The 21,651-nt window shown below is 35.6% G+C and overlaps 1 protein-coding gene across 1 annotated transcript; it reads right to left on the minus strand.

Annotated features, from left to right (window-relative positions):
* LOC109836260 lies at positions 19,938–21,511 on the minus strand. Its single transcript, XM_020404121.1, has 3 exons — positions 21,030–21,511; positions 20,859–20,946; positions 19,938–20,765 (listed from the first exon to the last, which is right to left on the minus strand). The coding sequence occupies exons 1-3, from the start codon at positions 21,509–21,511 to the stop codon at positions 20,091–20,093; spliced, it is 1,245 nt and encodes a 414-aa protein (XP_020259710.1). The 3' UTR covers positions 19,938–20,090.

Consider the following 21,651-nt stretch of genomic DNA (forward strand, 5'->3'; position numbering starts at 1 on the left):
TTTTTATAGGAATCATGTTAGATTTTATTAGGATGGTCTTAGCTTGTTTTTCATGCTCTCTACATACTTAGTATTATTATACATACAGTCTTCCGTTGCGTATTTTGTATGTAATAAGCACGGGATTTCCTTCAGTAAGTTGTTATACATTCAATTAATATTGATGATTAAAAATGTATTTGTTTCATTGGTATGATGAAAAAGAAGAAGAAGAAGAAGAAAAATTGGTTTTGTGAAATAAATTGATACGGGGACATTGTGATGTATATATAAAATGGCTCTTTAATTTCTTTTATTGGAAAAGGTCCGTAATGGGAATGATTGTAGTTTTAGGGACAAAGTTTCATTACGATCTATTCACACGTAGCACACCGTATGAGAGACAAAGATGTAGCTTCCTTTTTGTTTTCTCTCCGCCCTATATATATATTGCATGTAGAACAACTTACATCTTACATACAAACAATAATAGGAGGTTACGGCTTTAAATTACAGAGATAGGTAATGAATAAAGTTGGTGTAAATTAATATGTCTTTAGAGTTTCATGCTACCATCGTTTTCCATTAATAAATGTAGAATTATGGGACCTTTTTGTACTACATAAAATATGAAAACGTGGGCACTCCAAAATAACTACCAAATCAACTATAGCCACACATATACTCAATGCGGATCTTAGAATGCTAGACCAAAACAATCAAAACCACGTGCACAAATTAAGAAAATAATGGTTATTAAGCGGGCTGTTAATGAGATTTAATTTGGGATGTAAATGGCTTTTATTTTATAATTAATACGAATTATTTTGAGGCTGATTTTGGGATGGAGGTGATTGGGTCAAAAAAAGAATATAAATTGAAGTGATCTATAAGAACAGAATACACAGTAGAAAAGAAAGAAGAACCCATTTATCAGATCCCAAAAAAGAAATATCCCAATATTCCCCTCTTTAAAAAGCTATACTATACAGAAGGTGTCATCAATGGGATAGCTGATGATTTATGGATAAAGTTTATTTTTAATTTACTCGCATACATGACGCATTGTACGTAGGAAAACAATTTATAGCGTTATATCAATTGGTCTTCTGTCTTTTTCTCTTGTGTTCCGGTTGTCATTGAAGGAAATCGTGCTATGTCTACATGCATAATACACAGCGGAAGACATGTATGTACAAAAATACTAAGCATGTAGAGAGCATGAAATATTCATATGGATCGTCTAATTAAATCTAACATGATCCTTATTATTAAGTGAGCATACAAGAGTTAGAAAGTCATACTTTCGTAGCGTGATTCGATGGAAGATCGAATAACCCCTAGCTCTTGCTCCTTGTAGTAGAAAATCTCCTTGTAGTGGATCTCCAAGTCTTCAAGTGAGCTTGATAAAATGGGAGTCTTCTTAAGACACAAGGCAAGATATCCACCCTGGGGTTCTTAAAATCCTACTACTTCCTCTTGCTCAAAGATTGCTAAAGATTAGTAAGAGGAGAGCTCTCTTTTATTCTCTTATGGAAAAAACACTTAGCCAATTTTTCATTAACCTTTCCATAAGAAAAAAGAGCTCATATTTATAGAGTGAAATGTTTCATGATATGAATGACTCATCCTATGAGTCATGCAATGAATCATCAAAAATTAATGATTAATCAAGTGAGTCATGCAATGAATCATCTTATGAATCATTACATTTCAAAACCATGTGCTAATAAACCATGTGCTCAAACCATACCACTAAGTGACTCATCTCATGACTCATTATACATGGTATGTGTATTTCATAAATGAGAATACCAAATTATTATCACTAATACAGTATTTCATAAATACGGTATATAGTATTATTCCAATCTTTAACTAATTAGTCACTATATGACCAAATAAATCAAGAGTTGACCAAAAGTCAACTGTTGACCAAAAAGTCAACTAGTTGACTAAAAGTTAACTTTATGGGAAAAATACTGGAATTCATTTCCTAAGCACATAGCATTCCGATTTTACCGATATACATAACCGTTTATGTGTATCCGGAAGAAATCATATATGCGTATCAATCATACGCATCACTCCATAAATTGTGTTTCATAGGATTCAAGTACGCGCTTGGTGTGACTCTAGGGCCCAACTTAAAAAACTCGGTAGTGGATCATATCCATAAGTACAACAGAGGTGCTAGCTACACATGAAGACCACCCGGGTATAAGTTGTGATAAAGGTCTGCAAGATGCTTATCCAATTTTATCAGGACCACTCAATGATAATACCGTACAGTCCGGTCTCTTCGTCAAACCATGTCAAACTATTGAGCCTAGGGTATGGCAAACTGTCAAACCCTAATAGCTTGATTAGTGTTTATTGATATTAAACTCATAACCTATAAGATCAAACTGACACTCAGTTTATCTTATTCACCTTGGCCAAGGATTTCCAGGCTATAGTTATATCAAACAATCTTATGACATCAACCCCTATACTGGGAGAGACGAATCCCTTCTTGGCATCTCAATATCTACTTATGTCTCGGGATGTACCCAACAAGAACCGTTATGCACAATTCAATAAGAACTGTGGTTAGGTAAAAGTCTAAATACATCTTTACTGACATATAAGATATTGCACTCATGCCTCAGGTCAAGAGACTACTATGTACTATATCACTTGAGAACTTCTATTTGACAGTTAAGTATATTACCAACTAGATGTTCTCGGCGAGTCGTTCAGTCAACTCATTCACTAATGAGTCACCTGTATACTGTATCTTGATGTCTCACATCAATGATCTAAGAGATTGATCATCTCCTTCAAAAGGAGAAATAAAGCATACACTAGTCTAAACCAAAGTGATGATGTCCTATCTCAACACTTCATCAACTAGGAACATTTTAGAATATACGTTACCGACTAATCAGATCTCTTCATTACGATCACTATCCGAAATGTCTGATAGTCTAGTATTTATTCTAAGGACATTATCTGTATATTTAGAACATCAGATAAATCTGACCAAAATAGCATACTATCATTTTGAACAAGGATGTTATATACATATAGGTCCTGTTACAATATACAATAATTGCCTGCAGGGCACCTATATCTAACAAACTCCCACTTGCACTAAGGCCAATTATAGTATCTAATACCCAATAGCTCAACAAGTTTCTCAAATTGTGAACGAGCAATTGCCTTTGTGAATGGATCTGCTATATTATCTTTTGTGTCTACTCTTTCAATCTTGATCTCCCGGCGATCAACTATCTCCCTGATCAAGTGATACTTCCTCAGAATGTGTCTGGACTTATGGTGAGATCGGGGTTCCTTTGTCAGAGCTATTGCAGCATTATTATCACAGTATAAAGGTACTGGATCTTTAATGGTGGGAACAACTTCCAGCTCTAAAAGGAACTTCCTCATCCAGACAGCTTCTTTAGCTGCATCATTAGCTGCAATGTATTCAGCTTCCATAGTCGAGTCTGCTACTGTATCCTGCTTGGAACTTTTCCAGCTGACAGCTCCTCTATTGAGGGTGAAAACATATCCTGATACAGACTTACTATCATCGATATCGCTCTGAAAGCTTGAGTCGGAAAAAGCCTCCATTCGGAGGTCACTTTTACCGTATATCAAAAATAACTCTTTAGTCCTTTTAAGGTACTTAAGTATATTCTTGACCGCTTTCCAGTGCTCTTCTCCATGATCAGATTGGTATCTACTTACCAAACTGAGTGAATAAGCGATATCTGGTCTAGTACATAACATGGCATACATGATCGATCCTACTGCCGAGGCATAAGGAATTAGACTCATGCGTTTCCTCTCTTCATCAGTCCGGGGAGACATCTTTTTAGAGAGGGAGATTCCAGGAGATGCAGGTACAAAACCTTTCTTGGAATTTTCCATGCTAAACCGTTTTAGCACTTTGCCAATGTATCTAGATTGCGATAATCCTAACATCCTTTTAGATCTATCTCTATAGATCTGAATACCCAGTATACAGGATGCTTCACCTAAATCTTTCATGGAAAATCTTTTTGATAGCCAAATTTTAACCGCTTGTAATGACGGTATGTCATTACCGATTAAGAGTATATCGTCTACATATAAAATAAGAAACGATATAATACTCCCAATTATCCTTTTATACACACATGGTTCATCTGGATTTTTGATGAAACCAAACTCTTTGATAGCATCATCAAAACAGATGTTCCATCTCCGTGATGCTTGCTTCAGTCCATAAATAGATTTAAGCAATCTACATGCTTTTCCACTGCTCCCACTAACTACAAAACCCTCTGGTTGCGTCATATATATGCACTCTTCTAAATCACCATTTAGAAATGCAGTTTTAACGTCCATTTGCCAGATCTCATAGTCATAGTGAGCAGCTATAGCAAGTAGGATCCGAATAGACTTGAGCATAGCCACTGGAGAAAAAGTTTCATCGTAGTCCAAACCAGGTCTTTGACGAAAACCTTTAGCTACCAGTCTAGCTTTAAAAGTCTCTACTTTTCCATCTACACCCAACTTTTTCTTAAACAACCATTTGCAACCTATGGGTATCACCCCTTTAGGAGCATTGTCTAATATCCATACTTTGTTGGTGTACATAGAGTCTATTTCAGATTTCATTGCATCATGCCAAGCAACAGAGTCCCTACTCTCAGAGGCTTGCTGATAACTTAAAGGTTCGTCATCATCTATGACGTGATCTAACATGCCACCTTCAACTAAAAAATTATATTGTGTCTTAGGTGCATGAGATCGCCTTGGATATCTGTGGAGTGGTTGAGGTTCTTCTGGTATAACTGAATTTGCTGGTTCCACTAATTTATCAGTAATATTTTGTATCTCTGAAATTTCTTCCAGTTCTACCATGCTCCCACTAATTTCTTTTTCAAGAAATTCCTTCTCTAAGAAGGTGGCATGCCGAGAAACAATTATCTTTTGTTCATCGATGTGGTAGAATTGATATCCAATGGAATTCCTTGGATATCCTACAAATTTGCATAATACTGAGCGTGCCTCTAACTTTTTGGGATCTTGCTTCTTTACATAAGCATGACATCCCCAAATCTTAATATAATTAAGATGTGGTTTCTTCCCACTCCATATCTCATATGGAGGTTTAGGCACTGCTTTAGTTGGAACCCTATTCAGTAAGTGTGTTGCTGTTTCTAATGCATACCCCCAGAATGAAAAAGGTAACTCAGTGTTACTCATCATGGAACGTACCATATCTAATAGGGTACGATTCCTTCTTTCTGACACGCCGTTAAGCTGTGGTGTAAAGGGTGGAGTAACCTGAGAGAGAATCCCATTCTCTTTTAAAATACCTAAGAATTCCGAGCTCAAGTATTCACCTCCTCGATCCGATCGAAGAATTTTAACTTTCTTGCCCGTTTGGTTCTCTACTTCATTTTTGTACTCGATAAATTTCTCAAGTGCTTCAGATTTGTGTTTCATCAAAAACACATGTCCAAACCTTGAAAAATCATCAGTAAAAGTAATAAAGTAGGAGTAGCCACCTCTGGCCATTGTAGACATAGGACCACATACATCACTATGTATCAGTCCTAAGAGTTCTGTAACTCTTACTCCAGTTCCTGTAAATGGAGTCTTGGTCATTTTACCTTTAAGACAAGACTTGCAAGTCTCATAAGACTCAAAGTCAAATGGATCTAAATATCCATGCTTATGAAGCTCGCCAAGTCTTTCTTTATTAATGTGACCAAGTCTGCAATGCCATAAGAAAGCGTCATTCATAACTGAGTGCTTTCTTTTATTAGTGTGATAAGTGTTCAGAATTGTATTTTGATTAAGAATATAGATGCCATTGCACAATGTTCCATAAGCAATCAACTTTTGATTAAATATGATATTCATAACATTGTTCTCCAACTTAAATACATATCCATCTTTATCTAATAAAGATATGGATATTATATTACACATCATAGTTGGTACAAAATAGCAGCTATTTAAAATCAAAACGTTTCCATTTGGTAAAGCTAGATGAAAATCCCCTACTGCAAGTGCTGCAACTATTGCACCATTACCAACTTGCATAGTCATCTCTCCAGCTCCAAGTTTTCTATAACTTTTAAGTCCCTGTAACAAATTACAGATGTGAGATCCTGATCCGGTATCTAATACCCAGGATGTATGATTTATAGAAAAACAATTCTGAGTAACAAACACACCTGTAGATGAAGCAACAACTTGCTTATTCTTGGTGAGTGAGGCTAGGTATTCTGGGCAGTTCCTTTTCCAATGTCCTGACTTATGACAATGGAAGCATTCTGCTGTCATCATTTTTGCCTTTCCTTTATCCTTCTTGACAGCCTTCTTAACACCTTTCCTTGGTTTAGTAGTTTTCTTCATTCCTTTTTTCTTAGCAACCAATTTGCCAGAAGAGGAAGAAGATTGCCCTATAGCCAAGACTGGTGTTTGTCCCTTTTTCAAAGAACTTTCTTCCTGTCTTAACAAATTAAGCAAGGCAGGAAGAGTGGGCTCCAGATCCATCATCAAAAACTGTGATATGAATCGGGAGTATGCTGGTGTCAAGGACTGCAGAATGATATCTGTATATCTATCTGCATCTAGGCCTACGTTCAAAAGTTCAAGCTCATTGACATAGGCGATCATTTTGAGGACATGATCCCCAACAGAAGATCCCACAGTCATTTTCGTCTGGAACAGATTCCTAGACGCCGCGTACTTCATTTGTCGCGGTTGCTCGCCATACAGTTCTTCTGTATTACGAAATATGGATCTGATATCCATATTCTCATGTTGTCTCTGATGGACCAAATCCATAGAGGCAATGGTGAGGCATTGAGCAAGTGAACAATCTTTATCCCATGTATTGCGGATTTCAGTTTCCGCTATAGTGGGTTCTAGGCCTAGAACAGGTTCGGGCGCAGTGAGGACATATGCTACTTTGTCATAAGTTAGGGCAATTTTAACATTCCTCAACCAGTCTTTGTAATTAGGACCGGTTAACTTGTTCTGTTCCAATATGAGTTTTAAACCAGACATAATGGCCTGAAAGAGAGAGAAAAGGTATTTTAGCAGATGTTCAATACATAAAATAGATTTGGTTTATTTTTATCTAAGTTATGCCTCCCACTATTTTTCGAGTCCCTCAAAACCTTATAATAGGTGATCGGAAAACAACTCATTGTTTTCAAGTGGGATCAAGATCCAATTATCATTGAATGCATCAACCTTGGCGTATGTCAACAAATTAACACATTCAATAATTGGTAGACAACTTTTGTCTTTTACACTCTTGTAATTCTTGATATGATTTTACCCCTAGTCTTTTATGACCTTGACGTATGCCAACAAATCATAAAATGCTAGTCAAGTTTGTACCCATCATTTCTTGACTGGCTTAAATTTAACTTATGCAAACTCTTGACGTATGCCAACAAAGTTGCATAACCAACTTAAGCTATCCTTATATCTTATATACAGATGAATACTATTTAGCCATAGAATAGTTATGCCTTGACGTATGCCAACAAACATAGTATTTATAAGCTTAATAGTATTTAACTAAAATGATGGAGGGCTACGGACGATTTCTCAAATCTTTTACCGTAATCGAACTTGATATAGTTTAAAGATGCTCTATATTTATACTTGCAACAATTAAACTAGCCAGGAAAGCGCAAGATTGGTGGGAGGGTTCCGAGCTATTCACCGGGAATATTTATCGGACCTTAATTAAGTAACCACTTCTCTTTAAGACTATAGCGCGAAAGATTGGGCATCACCCCTAATCTTAAGTTGGGCATCACCCCATGAGCTATATCTCATAATTACTTTCCTTGACACTAGTTAAAAGCTCATTCTAAATACATCTCTTTTAACTGCTTTAGGTTTATTTATCTTTCACACTAACACTATGTTAATGTCGATCTCACCACTCTATGGTCAATAAACTCTTATTGCCATGTCTCACAAAGTTTAAAAAATGAGTTTTTATAATAAAAACTATTCTCTAGTGAGATAGAGATATAAACTTTGCAAAAAATAGCACCCAATTGTATTGACATCTACAATTTGGGGCACAACCAACATATCAACATATGTAATGTAAAACTTATATAGAATGGTAGTGGACAACTAAAGAAAATAAAATGCAACTACACTAATTACATTTTAGCAAGCCATATGCAACTCCTTGCGGTGCTTGTTCCCTTGCAAACTCTGTATTATTACAATCATATAAACATAGGACGTGCAAGCCCCATTTATAATGGAAAAACCATCTCGTAGGATGGGTAATAATATTGCATTAAATATAAAGCAAAAGCTATAAATGAAATAACTAAACTAAGCAACCATACCCCCCCACACCCGAACAAGGGCCTATACCCGTAGGCGTAGCCCATGATCGGTGAGCAAGTGCCTAAACCCGTAGGCGTAGCCCATGCTCGGGGAGGGAAGAGGTCGTAAATAATTATTACATTTCTAACTTTATTACATCAATACAAAACATACAAGAGAATAGTTGTCCACTACCATCCATAAACATAACATCCATGCAAGATGATAAATCATATAACTTAATCAACATTAAGAAATATGCATCTATCTAGTTATGCAACATATTGGAAACTAGATAGCATAAGGATTATCCAAACTCAAAAAAGACTAACAAGCTTCTAACATACAACTACACTAGTTGTAATTAATTATTTTATAAAATAACTTGAATTAATTAACTAGTTTCATGTAAACTAGAAATTAGAAGCAAGAACAAGGTCCTCCATGAGTTAGATGTACATGTTAAGATTCAATTAGATAGAACCATAGCTCTGATACCATGAAGGAAATCGTGCTATGTCTACATGCATAATACACAGCGGAAGACATGTATGTACAAAAATACTAAGCATGTAGAGAGCATGAAATATTCATATGGATCGTCTAATTAAATCTAACATGATCCTTATTATTAAGTGAGCATACAAGAGTTAGAAAGTCATACTTTCGTAGCGTGATTCGATGGAAGATCGAATAACCCCTAGCTCTTGCTCCTTGTAGTAGAAAATCTCCTTGTAGTGGATCTCCAAGTCTTCAAGTGAGCTTGATAAAATGGGAGTCTTCTTAAGACACAAGGCAAGATATCCACCCCGGGGTTCTTAAAATCCTACTACTTCCTCTTGCTCAAAGATTGCTAAAGTTTAGTAAGAGGAGAGCTCTCTTTTATTCTCTTATGGAAAAAACACTTAGCCAATTTTTCATTAACCTTTCCATAAGAAAAAGAGCTCATATTTATAGAGTGAAATGTGTTCATGATATGAATGACTCATCCTATGAGTCATGCAATGAATCATCAAAAATTAATGATTAATCAAGTGAGTCATGCAATGAATCATCTTATGAATCATTACATTTCAAAACCATGTGCTAATAAACCATGTGCTCAAACCATACCACTAAGTGACTCATCTCATGACTCATTATACATGGTATGTGTATTTCATAAATGAGAATACCAAATTATTATCACTAATACAGTATTTCATAAATACGGTATATAGTATTATTCCAATCTTTAACTAATTAGTCACTATATGACCAAATAAATCAAGAGTTGACCAAAAGTCAACTGTTGACCAAAAAGTCAACTAGTTGACTAAAAGTTAACTTTATGGGAAAAATACTGGAATTCATTTCCTAAGCACATAGCATTCCGATTTTACCGATATACATAACCGTTTATGTGTATCCGGAAGAAATCATATATGCGTATCAATCATACGCATCACTCCATAAATTGTGTTTCATAGGATTCAAGTACGCGCTTGGTGTGACTCTAGGGCCCAACTTAAAAAACTCGGTAGTGGATCATATCCATAAGTACAACAGAGGTGCTAGCTACACATGAAGACCACCCGGGTATAAGTTGTGATAAAGGTCTGCAAGATGCTTATCCAATTTTATCAGGACCACTCAATGATAATACCGTACAGTCCGGTCTCTTCGTCAAACCATGTCAAACTATTGAGCCTAGGGTATGGCAAACTGTCAAACCCTAATAGCTTGATTAGTGTTTATTGATATTAAACTCATAACCTATAAGATCAAACTGACACTCAGTTTATCTTATTCACCTTGGCCAAGGATTTCCAGGCTATAGTTATATCAAACAATCTTATGACATCAACCCCTATACTGGGAGAGACGAATCCCTTCTTGGCATCTCAATATCTACTTATGTCTCGGGATGTACCCAACAAGAACCGTTATGCACAATTCAATAAGAACTGTGGTTAGGTAAAAGTCTAAATACATCTTTACTGACATATAAGATATTGCACTCATGCCTCAGGTCAAGAGACTACTATGTACTATATCACTTGAGAACTTCTATTTGACAGTTAAGTATATTACCAACTAGATGTTCTCGGCGAGTCGTTCAGTCAACTCATTCACTAATGAGTCACCTGTATACTGTATCTTGATGTCTCACATCAATGATCTAAGAGATTGATCATCTCCTTCAAAAGGAGAAATAAAGCATACACTAGTCTAAACCAAAGTGATGATGTCCTATCTCAACACTTCATCAACTAGGAACATTTTAGAATATACGTTACCGACTAATCAGATCTCTTCATTACGATCACTATCCGAAATGTCTGATAGTCTAGTATTTATTCTAAGGACATTATCTGTATATTTAGAACATCAGATAAATCTGACCAAAATAGCATACTATCATTTTGAACAAGGATGTTATATACATATAGGTCCTGTTACAATATACAATAATTGCCTGCAGGGCACCTATATCTAACAAACTCCCACTTGCACTAAGGCCAATTATAGTATCTAATACCCAATAGCTCAACAAGTTTCTCAAATTGTGAACGAGCAATTGCCTTTGTGAATGGATCTGCTATATTATCTTTTGTGTCTACTCTTTCAATCTTGATCTCCCGGCGATCAACTATCTCCCTGATCAAGTGATACTTCCTCAGAATGTGTCTGGACTTATGGTGAGATCGGGGTTCCTTTGTCAGAGCTATTGCAGCATTATTATCACAGTATAAAGGTACTGGATCTTTAATGGTGGGAACAACTTCCAGCTCTAAAAGGAACTTCCTCATCCAGACAGCTTCTTTAGCTGCATCATTAGCTGCAATGTATTCAGCTTCCATAGTCGAGTCTGCTACTGTATCCTGCTTGGAACTTTTCCAGCTGACAGCTCCTCTATTGAGGGTGAAAACATATCCTGATACAGACTTACTATCATCGATATCGCTCTGAAAGCTTGAGTCGGAAAAAGCCTCCATTCGGAGGTCACTTTTACCGTATATCAAAAATAACTCTTTAGTCCTTTTAAGGTACTTAAGTATATTCTTGACCGCTTTCCAGTGCTCTTCTCCATGATCAGATTGGTATCTACTTACCAAACTGAGTGAATAAGCGATATCTGGTCTAGTACATAACATGGCATACATGATCGATCCTACTGCCGAGGCATAAGGAATTAGACTCATGCGTTTCCTCTCTTCATCAGTCCGGGGAGACATCTTTTTAGAGAGGGAGATTCCAGGAGATGCAGGTACAAAACCTTTCTTGGAATTTTCCATGCTAAACCGTTTTAGCACTTTGCCAATGTATCTAGATTGCGATAATCCTAACATCCTTTTAGATCTATCTCTATAGATCTGAATACCCAGTATACAGGATGCTTCACCTAAATCTTTCATGGAAAATCTTTTTGATAGCCAAATTTTAACCGCTTGTAATGACGGTATGTCATTACCGATTAAGAGTATATCGTCTACATATAAAATAAGAAACGATATAATACTCCCAATTATCCTTTTATACACACATGGTTCATCTGGATTTTTGATGAAACCAAACTCTTTGATAGCATCATCAAAACAGATGTTCCATCTCCGTGATGCTTGCTTCAGTCCATAAATAGATTTAAGCAATCTACATGCTTTTCCACTGCTCCCACTAACTACAAAACCCTCTGGTTGCGTCATATATATGCACTCTTCTAAATCACCATTTAGAAATGCAGTTTTAACGTCCATTTGCCAGATCTCATAGTCATAGTGAGCAGCTATAGCAAGTAGGATCCGAATAGACTTGAGCATAGCCACTGGAGAAAAAGTTTCATCGTAGTCCAAACCAGGTCTTTGACGAAAACCTTTAGCTACCAGTCTAGCTTTAAAAGTCTCTACTTTTCCATCTACACCCAACTTTTTCTTAAACAACCATTTGCAACCTATGGGTATCACCCCTTTAGGAGCATTGTCTAATATCCATACTTTGTTGGTGTACATAGAGTCTATTTCAGATTTCATTGCATCATGCCAAGCAACAGAGTCCCTACTCTCAGAGGCTTGCTGATAACTTAAAGGTTCGTCATCATCTATGACGTGATCTAACATGCCACCTTCAACTAAAAAATTATATTGTGTCTTAGGTGCATGAGATCGCCTTGGATATCTGTGGAGTGGTTGAGGTTCTTCTGGTATAACTGAATTTGCTGGTTCCACTAATTTATCAGTAATATTTTGTATCTCTGAAATTTCTTCCAGTTCTACCATGCTCCCACTAATTTCTTTTTCAAGAAATTCCTTCTCTAAGAAGGTGGCATGCCGAGAAACAATTATCTTTTGTTCATCGATGTGGTAGAATTGATATCCAATGGAATTCCTTGGATATCCTACAAATTTGCATAATACTGAGCGTGCCTCTAACTTTTTGGGATCTTGCTTCTTTACATAAGCATGACATCCCCAAATCTTAATATAATTAAGATGTGGTTTCTTCCCACTCCATATCTCATATGGAGGTTTAGGCACTGCTTTAGTTGGAACCCTATTCAGTAAGTGTGTTGCTGTTTCTAATGCATACCCCCAGAATGAAAAAGGTAACTCAGTGTTACTCATCATGGAACGTACCATATCTAATAGGGTACGATTCCTTCTTTCTGACACGCCGTTAAGCTGTGGTGTAAAGGGTGGAGTAACCTGAGAGAGAATCCCATTCTCTTTTAAAATACCTAAGAATTCCGAGCTCAAGTATTCACCTCCTCGATCCGATCGAAGAATTTTAACTTTCTTGCCCGTTTGGTTCTCTACTTCATTTTTGTACTCGATAAATTTCTCAAGTGCTTCAGATTTGTGTTTCATCAAAAACACATGTCCAAACCTTGAAAAATCATCAGTAAAAGTAATAAAGTAGGAGTAGCCACCTCTGGCCATTGTAGACATAGGACCACATACATCACTATGTATCAGTCCTAAGAGTTCTGTAACTCTTACTCCAGTTCCTGTAAATGGAGTCTTGGTCATTTTACCTTTAAGACAAGACTTGCAAGTCTCATAAGACTCAAAGTCAAATGGATCTAAATATCCATGCTTATGAAGCTCGCCAAGTCTTTCTTTATTAATGTGACCAAGTCTGCAATGCCATAAGAAAGCGTCATTCATAACTGAGTGCTTTCTTTTATTAGTGTGATAAGTGTTCAGAATTGTATTTTGATTAAGAATATAGATGCCATTGCACAATGTTCCATAAGCAATCAACTTTTGATTAAATATGATATTCATAACATTGTTCTCCAACTTAAATACATATCCATCTTTATCTAATAAAGATATGGATATTATATTACACATCATAGTTGGTACAAAATAGCAGCTATTTAAAATCAAAACGTTTCCATTTGGTAAAGCTAGATGAAAATCCCCTACTGCAAGTGCTGCAACTATTGCACCATTACCAACTTGCATAGTCATCTCTCCAGCTCCAAGTTTTCTATAACTTTTAAGTCCCTGTAACAAATTACAGATGTGAGATCCTGATCCGGTATCTAATACCCAGGATGTATGATTTATAGAAAAACAATTCTGAGTAACAAACACACCTGTAGATGAAGCAACAACTTGCTTATTCTTGGTGAGTGAGGCTAGGTATTCTGGGCAGTTCCTTTTCCAATGTCCTGACTTATGACAATGGAAGCATTCTGCTGTCATCATTTTTGCCTTTCCTTTATCCTTCTTGACAGCCTTCTTAACACCTTTCCTTGGTTTAGTAGTTTTCTTCATTCCTTTTTTCTTAGCAACCAATTTGCCAGAAGAGGAAGAAGATTGCCCTATAGCCAAGACTGGTGTTTGTCCCTTTTTCAAAGAACTTTCTTCCTGTCTTAACAAATTAAGCAAGGCAGGAAGAGTGGGCTCCAGATCCATCATCAAAAACTGTGATATGAATCGGGAGTATGCTGGTGTCAAGGACTGCAGAATGATATCTGTATATCTATCTGCATCTAGGCCTACGTTCAAAAGTTCAAGCTCATTGACATAGGCGATCATTTTGAGGACATGATCCCCAACAGAAGATCCCACAGTCATTTTCGTCTGGAACAGATTCCTAGACGCCGCGTACTTCATTTGTCGCGGTTGCTCGCCATACAGTTCTTCTGTATTACGAAATATGGATCTGATATCCATATTCTCATGTTGTCTCTGATGGACCAAATCCATAGAGGCAATGGTGAGGCATTGAGCAAGTGAACAATCTTTATCCCATGTATTGCGGATTTCAGTTTCCGCTATAGTGGGTTCTAGGCCTAGAACAGGTTCGGGCGCAGTGAGGACATATGCTACTTTGTCATAAGTTAGGGCAATTTTAACATTCCTCAACCAGTCTTTGTAATTAGGACCGGTTAACTTGTTCTGTTCCAATATGAGTTTTAAACCAGACATAATGGCCTGAAAGAGAGAGAAAAGGTATTTTAGCAGATGTTCAATACATAAAATAGATTTGGTTTATTTTTATCTAAGTTATGCCTCCCACTATTTTTCGAGTCCCTCAAAACCTTATAATAGGTGATCGGAAAACAACTCATTGTTTTCAAGTGGGATCAAGATCCAATTATCATTGAATGCATCAACCTTGGCGTATGTCAACAAATTAACACATTCAATAATTGGTAGACAACTTTTGTCTTTTACACTCTTGTAATTCTTGATATGATTTTACCCCTAGTCTTTTATGACCTTGACGTATGCCAACAAATCATAAAATGCTAGTCAAGTTTGTACCCATCATTTCTTGACTGGCTTAAATTTAACTTATGCAAACTCTTGACGTATGCCAACAAAGTTGCATAACCAACTTAAGCTATCCTTATATCTTATATACAGATGAATACTATTTAGCCATAGAATAGTTATGCCTTGACGTATGCCAACAAACATAGTATTTATAAGCTTAATAGTATTTAACTAAAATGATGGAGGGCTACGGACGATTTCTCAAATCTTTTACCGTAATCGAACTTGATATAGTTTAAAGATGCTCTATATTTATACTTGCAACAATTAAACTAGCCAGGAAAGCGCAAGATTGGTGGGAGGGTTCCGAGCTATTCACCGGGAATATTTATCGGACCTTAATTAAGTAACCACTTCTCTTTAAGACTATAGCGCGAAAGATTGGGCATCACCCCTAATCTTAAGTTGGGCATCACCCCATGAGCTATATCTCATAATTACTTTCCTTGACACTAGTTAAAAGCTCATTCTAAATACATCTCTTTTAACTGCTTTAGGTTTATTTATCTTTCACACTAACACTATGTTAATGTCGATCTCACCACTCTATGGTCAATAAACTCTTATTGCCATGTCTCACAAAGTTTAAAAAATGAGTTTTTATAATAAAAACTATTCTCTAGTGAGATAGAGATATAAACTTTGCAAAAAATAGCACCCAATTGTATTGACATCTACAATTTGGGGCACAACCAACATATCAACATATGTAATGTAAAACTTATATAGAATGGTAGTGGACAACTAAAGAAAATAAAATGCAACTACACTAATTACATTTTAGCAAGCCATATGCAACTCCTTGCGGTGCTTGTTCCCTTGCAAACTCTGTATTATTACAATCATATAAACATAGGACGTGCAAGCCCCATTTATAATGGAAAAACCATCTCGTAGGATGGGTAATAATATTGCATTAAATATAAAGCAAAAGCTATAAATGAAATAACTAAACTAAGCAACCATACCCCCCCACACCCGAACAAGGGCCTATACCCGTAGGCGTAGCCCATGATCGGTGAGCAAGTGCCTAAACCCGTAGGCGTAGCCCATGCTCGGGGAGGGAAGAGGTCGTAAATAATTATTACATTTCTAACTTTATTACATCAATACAAAACATACAAGAGAATAGTTGTCCACTACCATCCATAAACATAACATCCATGCAAGATGATAAATCATATAACTTAATCAACATTAAGAAATATGCATCTATCTAGTTATGCAACATATTGGAAACTAGATAGCATAAGGATTATCCAAACTCAAAAAAGACTAACAAGCTTCTAACATACAACTACACTAGTTGTAATTAATTATTTTATAAAATAACTTGAATTAATTAACTAGTTTCATGTAAACTAGAAATTAGAAGCAAGAACAAGGTCCTCCATGAGTTAGATGTACATGTTAAGATTCAATTAGATAGAACCATAGCTCTGATACCATGAAGGAAATCGTGCTATGTCTACATGCATAATACACAGCGGAAGACATGTATGTACAAAAATACTAAGCATGTAGAGAGCATGAAATATTCATATGGATCGTCTAATTAAATCTAACATGATCCTTATTATTAATCCGGTTGTGTGTTGTGTTCACACCGTGTTTAGGTGATTCAAACATGATTAAAACAATATGAATCTTGCATGGAAACATGTCAACAGTAGATAAAAACTTCTGGGAGCAACATAATATATAATATATGATTATGTGCATAAAAATTCATATTTAAAACCCTAAAACATGCATAAGAACTTGAAACAAAGAACAATTCATCTTTCTTTAGATTAAACAACTTTTAAATCATTTTTAGATCTTAAATATCTTCTGTAAATTCATTCTCAAACCTTTTCACATGGAAAGAACTAGTCTTTATACATATAATACAAAAGAATTGACTTTTATTCCACTACAAGAAATTACGTCTTTAACGAAGGGATTTCCCTTCGTTAAAGAGCTGAAAACCTTCGTTATTGTATGCTAACGACGGGGAAAAATCCCTTCGTCACCCGTTGTTGAAGCCCTCTTCGCTAAAGGGTCACGAAGGGATATACTACCCGTCGTTATAGAGTCTATAACGACGGAACATATTACCGTCATTAATATTTACTACGGTAATTATCACCGTCGTTACCATCAGTAACGGGGATATTTTCCCGTCGTTACCATCAGTGACGGGATATTTTCCCGTCGTTACCGTTAGTTACGGGGATATTTTCCCGTCGTTACCATTAGTTACGGGGATATTTTCCCATCGTTGAAGACTAATTAATGACGGTTGGATACCGTCGTAAAAGTCCTCATAATGGGTAATTAGTAACCCATCAACGACGGTGCTTTCCCTTCGTTGATGAACAAAATACGGTTTATAAAACCGTCATTATAGACTACAAATTTCTAATATACATCAATAATAATTTTTTCATTCATAGGCAACTATCATATTATTCTCAATCTGACATTAAGATTCACAACAAAAATATATTAAAAATACCCAATAATGAATAAGAGGGAAAACAAAAAATTCCATTCATTAATAACATCAATAAATAAAATTACACCATCCTCAAATATTCAATACTAATAACAAGAGTTAATATCCTAATCGTTCCAAAGAAAAATACATGAAACTATCTAAAACTAATTAAAATAAAAGTTTGTGGAAGACACATTCTTTCATCTCTAATCATCGTCAAATTAAAGAAGACTCGAGCTACCCCCCTCCTAATCTTGCATGGATAGCCTGAAAAATTTTAAAAAATCACATAATTAAGAAATATTAATGAAGCAAATATTATCTTATTAAGTAAAAATCATATTTTTTTAGTGCAAGTAGTCAATCATAAAAGTATATAAGAGATTTTACAAAAAATAATTACCTAGTCCTGCACATGTTCTCGAGTTTGAGGAGTTAATGAAGGTGATTGCCTAAAAAAAAGTTCTTGCATAGCTTTCACTTGTGACTCCAACTCAGACATCCTTTGTTGTTGTTGCTCCTGCTCATCTAAGCGTTGTTGAAGCATCTGGTTCTTTCTCTTTTCTTCTATAACCCGTGCTTCCAGATCAGATCGACTAGGGAGCGGTCCTCTCAAATCTTTCAAAGTAGTCCCGCCACCAAATACAATGATGTGACCATGAGATTGTTTCCCCCAGATTTTCTCAACTATCTCAATGTCAGAAAGTGAAGGGTTTGCTTGTTTGACTTGAACAATTTCATCCTATAAAAATTAAATTCGTATGTTAGTACTATATAATGCATCATTATCAAACTTAAACACATATTCTACTTACATATTTATCTTGATCCCCATTTTCTAGTGTTTCATTAGCTTTCTTTCGAGTTTCATGAAACATTTTTGCCACATCAGGTGGATTTCCTGACTTGCCACCCTTATTCAAATATTAAATACAAATGAGTACAACATCAAACTCAAAAACAAAGTAGTTATAAATAAATAGGAAATTAGTTTTGAATGTATACCAATTCCCACGCAATTTGTCTAAAGGATTTGCTGCCCGTGTGGTGGAGCATCTTTCGTTTGCCTCTGTTAAGTGTATTTTGTTGGCTTGCTTTCTATACATCAAGATTAAAAGATAATTTTAACAATCCAACAATATACATGAAAGAAATTAATTAATAAAATTAGGAGATTAATACCTGGAATTTTGAAGAAAAATAATGTTCCTTAACTAGCCAATCCCAGTCATCAACACTCACTTCTGTAGGTTTATTTCTAAGTGCAACTTGCAATGAATTTTCTTTCACATATTTCCTGTGCATGTCACCACGCCACTTATTCCACAAATCGCGCAAGTGTCTCATTACTGACTCTCTCTTTTGCTCCATGTCATCAGCATCAAATTTATCCTATATCAAATTTGAATCAAAATTTAATTTATAAGAATTAAAAACCAATTGTAAAAAATTAATTTTCAATGTACCTTAATGGATGCCCACATATGATCTTTATTTTGCTGTGGTATTTTGGCCCAATTCTCAACAGCTACTGGGCAAATATTTCTATCTCGAATAATAATTCCAAGATATCGTGAAAATTCTGGTTCAATAGCTCTATTCTGATAAAAAGTAATGATTTTTTTCTCCCCATGTGACAAATTATTCAACTTTAGACACTTATTACTACCACGAGGTGGATTTTTCTTCCTTTGAGAATTATCAGCTGCATACATCATATCATATGTTAGAAACAAGATATAGTTAAAGAAATTGATAAAAATATTTCTTCTTGTAATTAATAAAGAATATACCTTCTTGTCGAGATTCATTTAGTATTGCATCATCACTTTGCACTCGATGATTATCTGATTCTGCAAAAATTGAGCAATTATTAATCCAATCATAAAAAATAAATTGAAAGATAAAAACAAATAATAATAAATTTTAAGTCTCATCAACCTGCAGAATCATCATTCTCTTCATTGTTAGTATTTGCACTTCTCCTGCGATTTTGTGCAAAATTCTCCTCTTCAAAGTTTTCTGAATCAGCGCTAAAATTTGCATCCATATTTTGATCTTGTGTTGGATTTTGAATATTCAAGTTCATGTCATGACAAGTACGGAGTTGTTCCCTTCTTAATGAATTTTCTGCAATTGCTTGAAGTCGCTTCCTAATTAATGACCTGGGTGCTAGAAATTGTGCCTTTTTGCTTTTGGAAGTGACTTCTTGAGTTTTCATTTTCCTGCTATGAAAAGGAATTTAAGTATTACACACTATGTATGAAACAAATATCAAAAGAGAAATGAATAAAAGAAGAAGATATCACGAAGGACAAGCATAACAATAAATACATAATACACTAATGTAGAAGCACTTGCTGCAATGTCAAAGCCACATCCAAAATATGAAGAAAAGAACATCATATGTCTAAAAAAGGAATAGTTATAGTGAAGATACAACTTAAATTTTATCTCAATAACACAATATCATTTGTGTTCTATTCTTTAATTAAAGCGTTCTAATTCTCTGCTTGAGTCTTTTTCCTCTTTTTTGAAGTTGAGACCGAATTTACAATAATTGGATCAATATCACTCCTTCTCAAATTGATATAATCATCTTCCAATGATGTTGATGCAATAGCCTGAGCATCAAATGATTCATCTTGCAAATAAGCTTCAACTCCATCGTCTGTTATCCCACAATCATCTGTATCTGGTGGCATATCATAGGAATCACGGGGTTGTGCTTTAAGAACTACATGCCAACCTTCATTGGCAATATCCTCAACATAAAAAACTTGTGATGCTTGGCCAGCAAGTATAAAGTGGTCATTCGTCTTTAGCAAGTGTCGGCAGTTAATACTGATAAATCCATATTTGTCTTCTTTCAAAGCGGTCCCTTTTCCTTTGCCGTGCACATCCCACCATTTACAACGAAATAGAACAACCTTTCTTCTACCAGGATACTCTAATTCGACAACTTCAACCAAAGCACCATAATAATCTATATCTCCACCATCACCAGCATCACCAACAACTGCAACCCCACTACTTTGAGTTGACAAACAATTATCTCGACTTTCTGTATGAAATCGATGTCCATTTATGACAAATCCAGTAAAACATTTAACAATCTTACTTGGACCACGAGATAGTGAAAGTAAGTCATCATCTTCTCGATAACTCTGATAAACCTAAACAAAACCAAAATATGATCAAGTCATGGAACATGTAATAAAATGAACCAATCAAGATATTAAAAAAAATAAGGCAAGATATGTACGTACTAGAGCTTGGAACCACTCGATAAAGTTCTTATCCCAATCTTTATCATCATAGTGATTTGTGGGTTCTCTCACGAATTCATTGTAGTCCCTACATTAAAATATCATAAATATGATTAACGTTGACTAACTATAGTAAATTTATTAGTAGAATCTTAAACTTTAGTGACTTACTCAATGTGTGGTTGCACTTCATCACAGTTCTTTAGAACATAAATATGAGCTTGCAACCACTCACGTTCATCAAGGTAGCGGGTGGTGGCAGCACCCAATGCCCGCCCACTATGTCTGAAAATAGATAGTTGTGCTTCATTACATTCTCTATTGTCATCTTCATAATTTCTTTCAAGGCGATTAAACTTTGTCTCGAAGCCTTTTAGATATCTTGAGCAAAAAGTCATGCATTCATCTGCTATATATCCTTCAGCAATTGACCCTTCTGGACGTGCCCTATTTCTGATATATGACTTATAAGTATAAAGCTGACGCTCCACTGGGTACATCCATCGAAATCGAACAGGCCCTCCAAGTATGGCTTCAGATGCTAAATGAACTACTAAATGCAGCATAACATCAAAAATTGAAGGTGAAAAAATCTTCTCAAGCTTACATAACGTAAGTGGAATCTGCTCATCAATTTGCTTAAGTTCATCCATCCTTAATGTCTTGGCACATAATATAGTGAAGAATATGGAAAGTTCAATAATTGCTTCACACACTTTTGCATGAAGAAGGCCACGAATCGATACAGGAATCAAGCGCTGCAAAAGAACGTGACAGTCATGACTCTTTAACC

This window comes from Asparagus officinalis, chromosome 4 (genome assembly GCF_001876935.1).
Source record: "Asparagus officinalis chromosome 4, Aspof.V1, whole genome shotgun sequence".
Lineage (NCBI taxonomy): Eukaryota > Viridiplantae > Streptophyta > Magnoliopsida > Asparagales > Asparagaceae > Asparagus > Asparagus officinalis.